The 12,253-nt window shown below is 36.7% G+C and overlaps 2 protein-coding genes across 3 annotated transcripts in view; both read left to right on the plus strand.

Moving 5' to 3' along the window:
- The window catches only part of LOC122252557 (uncharacterized), an 8,919-nt gene extending 7,105 nt beyond the window's left edge, over positions 1–1,814 (plus strand). Inside the window, exon 6 of the mRNA XM_086537620.1 lies at positions 1–1,814. This exon is cut by the window's left edge and continues 1,607 nt beyond it. The gene's annotated coding sequence lies outside the window, so the exon portion shown is untranslated.
- Positions 1,815–5,564: 3,750 nt separating this feature from the next.
- The window catches only part of CenG1A (Centaurin gamma 1A), a 550,552-nt gene continuing 543,863 nt past the window's right edge, over positions 5,565–12,253 (plus strand). For both annotated transcript variants that reach the window (XM_086537624.1, XM_086537622.1), the window contains exon 1: positions 5,565–5,890. In XM_086537624.1, coding sequence (XP_086393750.1) covers positions 5,716–5,890 — 175 coding nt within the window. In that variant the 5' untranslated portion in view covers positions 5,565–5,715. The remainder of the gene's footprint in view (positions 5,891–12,253) is intronic.

Consider the following 12,253-nt stretch of genomic DNA (forward strand, 5'->3'; position numbering starts at 1 on the left):
TCCTCACAAACACTACCTACCAGCCACCATCATCTGTATACTAAATCAATATATATTTGTAATTTTATATATCATATATTTAATGTTGTAGTGGATTGAGTGACCCCTAAATTTTATTTATATATTTCTTTATTTTTAATGGGTCATATCTACTTAAAAAGAAACAGTATCTGAGGGAAATTTCATAAAAAAGGATTAGCTTAATGTATACACTCATTTGATTGTAAAAAAAGTGTCATCATGTAGATATTTTTTCCAAATATCTTTGTATTTCAGATTTCAGAGAACTGTAAAGAAAAAATCCTTTATTATTATACAATGATAATTCCCTTTGTACAGAATGTGAAGAAAGGGAATATGTGATATTATGATGCATATGATAAAATTGCCAGTTGTACAGTACTAACAGAGTTATGTTTCTTATGAAAGTGTACACCATGTCCATCAACAGTATGTGGAAAGCATTTATGAAATTATAAAATGTGGTTGTAAAGATCAAGAGAGAAAATAAATTGTGAAGCTAGGAATGGTATAAGTAATGAAAAAAAAGATGTTTTATTATTTTTCATAAATGTAAGATTCTTAGATTTCTTTTCATTTTTGAAGGAGATTAGACAGTTGCATGATTGCAAATTGGAGTCTTTTGGAATATTCAAAGATTATTATATTACACTTAACCCATTGGTCGCAGTATTAAAAAAAGGTCTGTGCAGTAGGATGGCTGTTTTACATGTCTGGCATGATGCCATCCGCATCTATGACCGACTCTGCCTTTGCAGCAAATCATGCCATCCGCTGCTAATGGGTTAAGATGGCTAATTTATCCAAGCAAACTAGTTTTGTTAAAAATGAATTTATAATTAAGATTTTTTTCCCCTTCTTTTTTTCTTTTCTTCGAGTGCAAGAGGCAAAATAAGTGTTTTTTCCCCAGCATCAACTGTGTACATATAGACAAAAGTATTGATTGTGATATTGTCAAAAGAAATCTTGAAAGGACTTTTCTCTTTCTTTTTTTTCTTTTTAGTAATTTGATCTTCTTACGACTTAAAATCCTTCAAATGATTTTTTCAATATACTGATATTCATTCCCATTAAAAACTAATGAAGCATATGTTGTTCTCAATTTCTTACATTATTTTCTTCTTCTGTTTTTACTTTTTTTTTTTTTTTCTGTGGTATCAAACTATCAGACTATATTACTTTAAATAACAGACATAGTAAATTGTCATGTGATGTTTCTTGTCATTTATCTTTTAGTGCTGAAAATGATGCAAAGATTTTTAGTTTGGTAGATATCTACAGTTTATGATATAACTGATAGTTTTAAGTTGAGTGTAGTTTATAAAGAATTAAAAAGAAGGCTGTAGTACTAGACTGTTATAAAGGCTTCACAACAATTACCCATTTGATTATATATTTAGTTATTTTTAGAATGATTGTAGTTTATATTCTTAAGCTTTTGTATATTAATTTTGTTATTGTTATCTTTATAGTTATTACTGTTATTATCACCATTACTATTTATTTACTTTGTTATTTATTATCATTACTATTTATTTACTTTGTTATTTAGTTACCATTATTGATAACATTTTTTTACCATTCTTATTAACATTCTCGATAAAGAGACAAAGATACCTAACTCCTCTCTCATAAATTTTCCCTTGTTTTACCAATAGTCTTATAAGGAAGGTGCTTCAAGACATGTCATTGAAATGCTTAGACATCCCATGGATGTATGTAAGATGGCTATGTACATTTTCATGTGTGATTTTTTTGTTATTTGTGTCAACAATAAATCATCATCTTGAGTATGTGTTTCTTCATTTCCATTACCTTGTTTTTTCTTTCTTTTTACATTATGAATAAGAATGTGACAACTATTAACTGATTTTTTTGGTTCAAAGTAAGTCATACAAACTGCGGAATTCAATAGAAATTTATGTTTGAATTATCACTGTCATCCAGCTTGGCTAGAAGTTTGAACCAAAATTGATAACCATAATATTAATGCCAATGAAATAGACATGCAAAGAATCATTTTGCATTACTAGAACTCTCAAACATGCAACAAGACAGTCATCATATCATAGTCAGCCAGAAATAACTTAATTTTCAAGACTAGATACAGGAACTTTGAATCTCTATAGACATGCAATGGAATTAATATCTAGCAAGAGGTGAAACATAAAGCATAACTACCTCCTTTTATATATTTTCCAATTGAAATTTGCATAGAATAGTAAATACATGTTTGTATAAACTTTATTCATGTTTCTTAGAGTTTTATGACTTATTGAAGGAAATGGATATTATTTTCTATAATGACATTCAATTCAATGATCTTTGATAAATTGTGTAGATATTGACAGTATTGTTCAATCCTTCTGCAAGATTTGGTTTATAAATTTCACTCTACATTTCATATGATTGGTCCAATATAAGCACTAGGTTGATCTGACAGATGCAATGTGCATGACGAGAAGTGGTACAGGTTCTTATATACTATATCTATAGAGAAGTTATGAAATTAGAGAAAAGTCAATCTGTTTTCAATATTTTCTTGATTCTGTAAAAAAACAGTATTTTTCATAAAACTGTGATAGTGTACTTAGTTATTTCCTATGTAATGAAGTACAAGAAGCCCCAGTAATGGAATAGCATCAAAAATATCTGACCTGAATTAGAGCCACTAACTTACTTCATAAGATTAAAGAAAAACATAATTAATTTCATCTAAGGATTATTTTTTAAAATGTACATTTTCATAGGCATATGGTATCATTCTATTTAGCTCAAAGATAATAACCTTACTCATTTCTACAAATAGGGCAGTGAATGGGCAAAAAGACAGATATGGTCTATTTTCTGTATATTTTTAAAGCTCAAGGACATTATGACTTTAATTATTTATCTATTTTGTCTATTGCTCTATCTATTTTATGTATACATCATTTGTTGTAAAATCTAGATTATTTTATCATTTAAACATCATCAACAAAAATGAAAAATTTAGATCAGTGGAGTTAGTACATCTGTTCTTAAATGCCAATGTCTACAATTTCCATTATTCACATTAGTAAGGTTGGAAATTGTGGGCATTGAGTCCTTTATTTTGATATTCACATAACTTATAAGGTTAATGGTATAGCTGGAGAATTCACAGAGCACCAAAATTATAGAATGGGGACCACAGATAGGTTGTGGACACTTCAAACAGAGTATAAGTAAAAATAGATAAATTATCTAAAGCCATGGTATTTTAAAGATGATTGAGTTCCATCTGATCAGACAAATGTTTGGTGCTGAATCCCTCTATAGATTATACATGGTTAAAACACAACAAAGGCTATGCAAGTACGCCCACCCAAAAATTCATTACTAGGTGACAAGGTGATGCAAAACTTACAGAGTTACTACTTCATCTTCACTATGCTAGCTGGAAACATTAATCTTATTGTATCAACAATAATGGTTAATCGCAGCTAACCTTGTTCAGCCCCTTGTCCACCTATCAGCTACCCGCATATTATATCCGCAATCTCTCAATTATATACTAACGTACAATTTGTTTATATCTAGTAATCTATTTATCTATTTGCTTATGTATCTATTACCAACTTATTCAGTGATATATTGGCACAAAAGGGGAATTGGAAAAAGAGAGAAAGGAATTTGGAGTTGATTTGTTTGTTTTTTTCCTATTGAAAACTATTTTTAGAAAGTTATATACAAAACAGTAGAACAAGATAGGTCTGCCAGAACCATTTTTACTGTGCGTTTTTTTCAAGACTTATAATCAATGAAAATCATAATCTTATCATGATATACATCTATGGACATATATCCATAAAAATAGATTCATATCTGACTATGGAAACACATCTATTATCTGTTTATGGAAATATATCCATAACTGTCTTTGGAAATATAGGCCCTTGATTTCAGCAAGTTCTGTGAAATATTAAACATTATCATATTGAGATGAAATGAGATAAGAAACTTTATTGGAATATGCAGATAGACAAAATGGTTTGTGTTCTTGAGTGAAAATCATTATATCAGAAGAATGTATTATAATATTAGGAAGGGCCTGGATATTATGATTTTAACAAAACTAGTTATTTCTAAAAACTCTTTGGTTGCAAAAGGTATTTCTGAATAGACATAAAGGTAGATATAGATTTTGATTCATTTGAAATAGAAAAGGAAATACCTTTTTACATGTGTGTGTGACTTTATTCACTTATTCATTCATTCATTTATTTTTGAAAAATGATATGCAAATCAAAGAAACAATAGAGTCATCAGAACCATCTTTACTATCACACTTTGAAAACTGATAATGGAAATTATAATCACATCATGGTATGAACCACATCCATGGATATCTATCTATCTATCTATATGCATATATACATATACATATATACATACATATATAATATATAATATATATATATATATATATATATATATATATATATATATATATAATATATATATATATATATATATATATATATATAATATATATATATATATAATATTATATAATATAATATATATATATATATATATAATATATATATATAATATATATATATAATATATATATATATATATATATATATATAATATATATATATATATATATATATATATATATATATATATATATATATAATATATATATATATATATATATATATATATATATAATATATATATATATGTATATATTATATATATGTATATACATATATATATATGTATATATGTATATATGTATACAATATATGTATACATATATGTATATATGTATATATATATATATATATATATATATATATATATATATATATATATATATATATACAGATATACATATACATATGTGTGTGTATATATATGTGTATGTATATACATATAGACATATATATATATATATATATATATATATATATATATATATATATATATATATATATATACATATATATATATGTGTGTGTGTGTGTGTGTGTGTGTGTGTGTATGTATTATATTGCTTAAAGCAACGATGTTTAATTCATCGGTATGTTTACACCGAAAGGAAATAGAAGATGATAGAATTAAACAATCGGCAACTGTGCGCGAGGTTACCACATTTTGAAAAGCCCGCCGGTTCGTTGTAGGTCAAATAAGCCTCTGGAAATAAAACATCGAGACAAAATTATAGATTATACTTCCTGACTTGATGTTTCAAATACTCCTAGATATCTTAATATTACTTAGAATTGTATATTATAAAGTTATCTGTTCACTTTAATAATGTTTACAGAGAAGCTCGCATGCGATAACTTCAGTGTGAAGTTACCGTGTTTTATAAATCCCGCCATTATGTCAGAAGTCAAATAAACCTCCGCAATTAAAATAAATAACATAAATATACGACCAATGCACTTCATAATATGACATAATATTAAATAAGTAGGTTATAAAACAGTTTTTAGATTTATTGGACGAAATTTTTAACTCACTTTGGATAATGTTTATAGAGAAGCTCTTCTGACTCGAGCCTCAGTGTGACTCCATCATTGAAGGAGTGTTTACGTCCCTCCCTTCGCTCTCCCTTTTCATACTCTCAAAATACACCGAATACAATGCCTATAAAGCCCCTATCTTTGGTGAGATGATACATGAAAACCTCAGAAACATCAGTAAATCCTATGAATGATGAATAACCGCCACGTGCAGCCTTATTTGAGCAGTTCTCTGGCCATACGCCAAGAGATCCAGCGGTTCGAGTCGGTCCATCCCAGCATCTACGCGATTTATGACATTATTGAGTTAATTCCTGATCCTCTTTTGGCGCAGCAGATCCGGGAACATGTCGTCTGTATTGAAGGTAAGGTGGAAATGGTGATAAGTACTAGATAAGGAGAGAGGAGAGGGGAAAGAAATGGGAAAGATGACGTCCTGTTTTTTTTCCTTCTCCCGCCGAATTTTTTAAAATAGTTTTCGGGATTATGTGTTTTTGCCATTATGTATTTCTTCCTTGGTAACTTGGGGATAATGTCATTGGTTAGTTTCAAGTGACTCGTTGACATTTCGGAAAAAAAATCTACCTTGATAATTTAGGTGTAATATCCTTCAGAGTCTGCAACTAATTTATTAATAAACGTACAAATCATTTTTCCATATTAATGGGTTGATAGTATTTCTGTAGCAAATAATTTCCAGTGTAAGATGAGGCTATAGCTTTCATAATGTTTGAAATTTGTATGTTTTGTATTTTCTAACATGTTATTTCGTGTTGAGATTGTAGTATTGTTGTTGTTGTTTTTATTTTATATTCTACTATATTACTTGATATTAGATACAGACTATTTATGCATACTCTATTTTATTTATTATTATAGATAGTTATTGTTTATCATTATGATCGCTCGTGTGTATTGTTATTGTTTTTATTGATACTGAGTGACATGAAATTTACTCGAAAATTGAAAGTACTGTTTGTGGTGGTATGCATTTTACAGGTAGAAGTTCACGAAGGTTGATTGTGCTTGATTAGGTTGTTCCTTTTGAATTATTTTGTTTGTTTAAAGGCCCTTTGATCATGGCTTTTGTGGTTTGATGTACAGTTGGAAATATGCATATTCATATACTCTCACCCACACGCCTACTCACACGCACACCCCCTCCCCACATCCCTTCCTCACACACACTCTTACTCTCTCATTTACACTCTTATTCCCACATTTACTTTCACACTCACTTTCACTCACTCATACTCTCACTCTCACTCTCGCACACACACACACACACACACACACACACACACACACACACACACACACACACACACACACACACACACACACACACACACACACACACACACACACACACACTCTCTCTCTCTCTCTCTCTCTCTCTCTCTCACTCTCACACTCTCACACTCACTCACTCACTCACTCACTCACTCACTCACTCACTCACTCACTCACTCACTCACTCACTCACTCACTCACTCACTCACACACTCTCTCACTCACTCACTCACTCACTCACTCACTCTCTCACTCACTCACTCACTCTCACACTCACCCACTCTCACACTCACCCACTCTCACACTCACCCATTCTCACACTCACTCACTCACTCACTCACTCACTCACTCACTCACTCACTCACTCACTGATACACACACACACTCACTCACTCACTCACTCACTCACTCACTCACTCACTCACACACTCACACACTCACTCACTCACTCACTCACTCACTCACTCACTCACTCACTCACTCACTCACTCACTCACTCACTGATACACACACACACACACACACACACACACACACACACACACACACACACACACACACACACACACACACACACACACACACACACACACACACACACACACACACAAACACACAGGATTATTATAATCATCATAATCATCATTTTTTCATGTCGCTCCTTGTTGGGAAATTTGGATCGATGTATTTATTTCTTCTTCTTTCGCTCAAGAAACCGTCCTTTCCTCACGTCACTTGTCTTTTGTGACTGGTATAATGTCACTTTCTATGTCTATCTATCTATCTATCTATAATCATTTCTATAATGTCCAATTGCATTTCTTCATTGATGCCTAATATGTTTATGATTACGGGAGGTAGGCCTATGTCAGTGTATCATATGAAATTCGTGTTAATAACGATAATGATAATGATAGAAAAAACTTTTTGCCTGATTGACTATTTTGCGATATTTATTGATAATAAGCAGGTGGTGGTTAATGATAATGATTCGGTGGAATTATTTAATACATGTCGTTGACGGCAAAGTGTGGGATAGGTTAGGATCGACATGTTGGTAGAGGTGTCTCGATACAGTTAGAGATAGTTGTTGCAAGAATTAAACGGTGCTGGTTGTTGAGTGTTGATTTTATATTGTACAGTCGTTTTTTCCATTTGTATTTTGATTATTTCTTTATAATATAAATTTTAGTTTGAAATTATTAAATTTTGCTGCGTGTTCGTTTATGTCAAATCGGGAATAATCTAATGTGCCCAGTGACACGGTGAATACATTATTTATAAACGTGGTTACAGAAGTATATTAACGTAAGCAATCTAAGTAAATATCTTTGCGAAGTAATTTTGTGTTGCAGACGCTAGTTATAGCGCGAAGAGAGAGAGAGAGAGAGAGAGAGAGAGAGAGAGAGAGAGAGAGAGAGAGAGAGAGAGAGAGAGAGAGAGAGAGAGAGAGAGAGAGAAAGAAAAAGAGAAATACACATCAAGTCACACAAGAGCATTATACACCCAAGAATAGTGTCATGTTCTTGACCTGAAGCCCAATAAACAACCTGTTGAGAATGTGAGATATTTTCTTTCTTTCTCGTTTTTTTTTAGATATACATTTTATAACTGTGAAAGTTCTTAGTGTGGCGTGTCGAACGAACTTTCCGAGTTGTGATGTATTTGTGTCACTCATGTGCTGGGAGTTGGAGCTGGGTGAAGTGAGTTTTATCTGTATTATTGTTGGTATCTTTATTGTGGGGAATGTCATCGGCGGGTTGGTAGTTGATGGTGGTGTAGTTTTGTTGGTATTGTTGTTGTTTTTGTTGTGGTTGTTATTTATAAGTTTTATTATTGGTTATGTATAGATATATATATTTTTATATATATTACCCCCTCCTCTCTCTCAAGCGATTTTTTTCCTTGGCTATTTTTTTCTTTCTTTCTCCTCTTATCTCTTATCTCTCCATCTTTCTCTTCTTCCCTCCATCGTTCTTTCCTTCCCTTGCTCTCTCCAACCTTCGCCAAGTCTCATGAATTTTGTCAGCGACCGTTTTGCGTTCCCAGGTGCAAGGTCAGGTGAGCGGAGGGTCATGGGAAGTGGCACTCAGGCACTGTGTGGCTGTGTGTTTATTTGTGTATGTTTATTTGTGTATGTGTTTATTTGTGTATGTGTTTATTTGTGTATGTGTGTGTGTGTGTGTGTGTGTGTGTGTGTGTATGTATTTGCGTGTGTGTGTGTGTGTGTGTGTGTGTGTGTGTGTGTGTGTGTGTGTGTGTGTGTGTGTGTGTGTGTGTGTGTGTGTGTGTGTGTGTGTGTGTGTGTGTGTGTGTGTGTGTGTGTGTGTGTACGCGCGCATGCATGTTTTGACATTCCTTACTAAGTGTCAGCTGTCTGTTGCCGGGTTTGATCACGGGTTCGGCGGCGAAAACGTGTCGCTTGATAGACGCTGTTGGTCGTTATTGCTATTTTTCCTGGGAAAATAGAGGCGGTGCAACGGTGCAAAGCTTTGTGTGTGTGTGTGTGTGTGTGTGTGTGTGTGTATCCGTCTGTGCGTGTACGACTGAAGGTGCACGTGTGTATATTTTCTATCATCTATTTCAGTATATACGCAAGCTATATATAGTTTTAGCCAGGTATAACTATTATGTAAGAGGTTACACCTGCTGCCAAAGAGAGGGAGAGGGGAAGGAGACACCTGCTAGTGTGTTTACAGGGTCAGCGAGCACAGGAATGTTGGGGTGAGGGGAGAGACGGGGGAGGGAAGGGGGCGGAGGTTGTAACGTGACACCTGTAGGGGAGGATGAGGGGTCTTAGGGAAGGGGAAGGAGGAGTCCTAGGCCTACCCCTCTCCCACCCACCCCTTCCCCTCCCCCTCCCCCTCCCCATCTTCATTTTTTCCTTTCCTGCTCGACCGTAAAGGTTTGTTCCTTTGATGTTTGGTTTATGTTTTAACTTACTGTTTCTTTACTTCCTGTTTCGTGTATTTGTTTTCTTAATATTTTTTTGTTTGTTTTGTTTGTTTGTTGATGGGTTGTTGGTGTTAGTTTGGTTGTTAGCGTGTGTTGTTAGTTTTTATGATCGTCCTTTTTTATATTAACAATCTTAACCCTTTCTTTGGCAGGTGTTATTGTGAGTTCCGTTGCTACTAGTGTTATCCTTTTGATTATTTCTAATGATACGATTATAGTCTCTATTATGAATATTACCACAAACCATATGCGTTGATATTATTGATGAATTAAAAGGACAACTTTCGATCCCCCAAAACACGCCCCCGAAGATATGCACCCTCAGCAGTAGCTAAGGAAGGGAGACCTTTTTTAAAGCTTTTACTAACGTAACCGCGTGAGAACCATTGACCCCCCCCTTCCTCCTCCTTTCCCTTTCTTCCCACCACCTCCTTCTCCTCCTCCTCCTCCTCCTTTTCCTCCTTTTCCTCCTTTTCCTCCGCCTTCTGGTCCTCCTCCTCCTCCCTACTTCTCCCCTCCCCCTCCTCCTTCTCTCCTCCTCTTTTCCTCCTCTCCTCCCCGTCCTCCTCTCCTCCTCCTCCTCCTCCTCCTCCTCCTCCTCCTCCTCTCCTCCCCCCTCCTCCTCCTCCTCCTCCTCCCCCCCTCCTCCTCCTCCTCCTCCTCCTCCTCCTCCTCCTCCTCCTCCTCCTCCTCCTCCTCCTCCTCCTCCTCCTCCTCCTCCTCCTCCCCCTCCTCCTCTCCTCCCCCTCCTCCTCCTCTCCTCCCCCTCCTCCTCCTCTCCTCCCCCTCCTCCTCCTCTCCTCCACCTCCTCCTCCCCCTCCACCTCCACCACATCCACCTCCTCCTCCTCCTACTCCACCTCCTCTTCCACCTCCTCTTCCACCTCCTCCTCCACCCCCTGGTGCTCCTCCTCCTCTCTTCCGCCCCCCTCACACACGAGTTACGAGTCATTACCGAAGGTGCAGAACGGTGGCGTGTGTGTGTGTGTTTGTGCCTGTCTGTCTCTCTGTCTGTTTACCTCTCATATGTTCTCCCCCGCCCATCCCTAACCCCCTATCTATCTATCTATCTATCTACATCTATTAATCTATCTATTACATGCACACACACACACACACACACACACACACACACACACACACACACACACACACACACACACACACACACACACACACACACACACACACACACACACACACACACACACACACACACACACGCATGTGTGTGTGTGTGTGTGTGTGTGTACATGTTTTATTGGCGCATTTTATCCCACATCGATGCTGTCACAAAGCAAGATTCCCGCCGGAAACTCGTACACACACACCGCACATACAAATACACTCACGCACACACACGGACACCTGCTCTAGCTTCTTGATCCTCCTCCTCACCTGTCCGAGGGTTGCGGCCTCCCCCTAAACGCTCCGGAAACCTCGGTTTTCTCCCTCCCCCCTCCCCCCTCCCCTCTCGCCCCGGTCGCGTAACTCGCTGGTCGGGGTGGGGTGGGTGGTGGGTGGAGGAGGTGGGGGGGAGCGAAACGTTTCTCGGGGAAGTAGATTTGAATCGGATGTGTTTGGTGGTGGAGGAGTCATATGTATGTATTATGTATGTTTGTATGGTGGCTGAGAGAAAGAGAGAGAGGGAGACAGACACACACACACACACACATACACACACACACACACACACACACACACACACACACACACACACACACACACACACACACACACACACACACACACACACACACACACACAGAGCACGGATTACACACCCACGCAAAAACGGCATCCCTCAGTGATTCGCGAACATTTCCTTCCCAAGGCAAAGCAGTGAGCTACGCAGTTGGAATGAGGGAAATTTGCAGTGGAAACAATGTGTATTTTGAGTACGTAATAGTGTCATTACGCAGGGTAGTAATTTGACGCAGTCGTTTGGGCGGAAGACGAGGAGAGAGGGAATGGTGGGGGGGGGGGGTGAACGGAGGGAGGGAAGAGTGGGGGGGGGGGGCTTGAAGAGGGACGGAAGCAGTGGTAGGGATGGATGGTGGATGGATGTTGGGGATGGAAAGTGGAGGGAGTGAAAGGGAGGGGATGGAGGAGGTGGGAATAAAAGTGAATGGGAAGTACCTACCCCAAGGAGCGGAAATAGATAGGAGGAAGTGGAAGAGAATAGAAGAAACTTAAAGAGGAAGAGAGGAGAGGGGATAGGAGTGGATAGAGAAAAGCCCACGTGGCCGATCAGTAAAAAGGATGGTGTGGGGGTAAAGGGGACGACGCGAAGATGTTGAAATGGATGGTGAGCATAGTGAAAGGAGGAGGCGAAATAATAGTGACAGAGATGCGCCGCTGATAGCTGTTAATGGCACGGGAGAGTGGCGTGGAGAGAGGGGACAGAATGGGGTTTTAAGAGGTAATAAGGAAGAGTATTAACGAAATGAGGGGAAGGAGGCGCTGAACAATCACCTCCT

This window comes from Penaeus japonicus, unplaced genomic scaffold, assembly GCF_977035675.1.
Source record: "Penaeus japonicus unplaced genomic scaffold, GWHDUDI00000001_assembly GWHDUDI00000006, whole genome shotgun sequence".
In the NCBI taxonomy this organism is placed as follows: domain Eukaryota; kingdom Metazoa; phylum Arthropoda; class Malacostraca; order Decapoda; family Penaeidae; genus Penaeus; species Penaeus japonicus.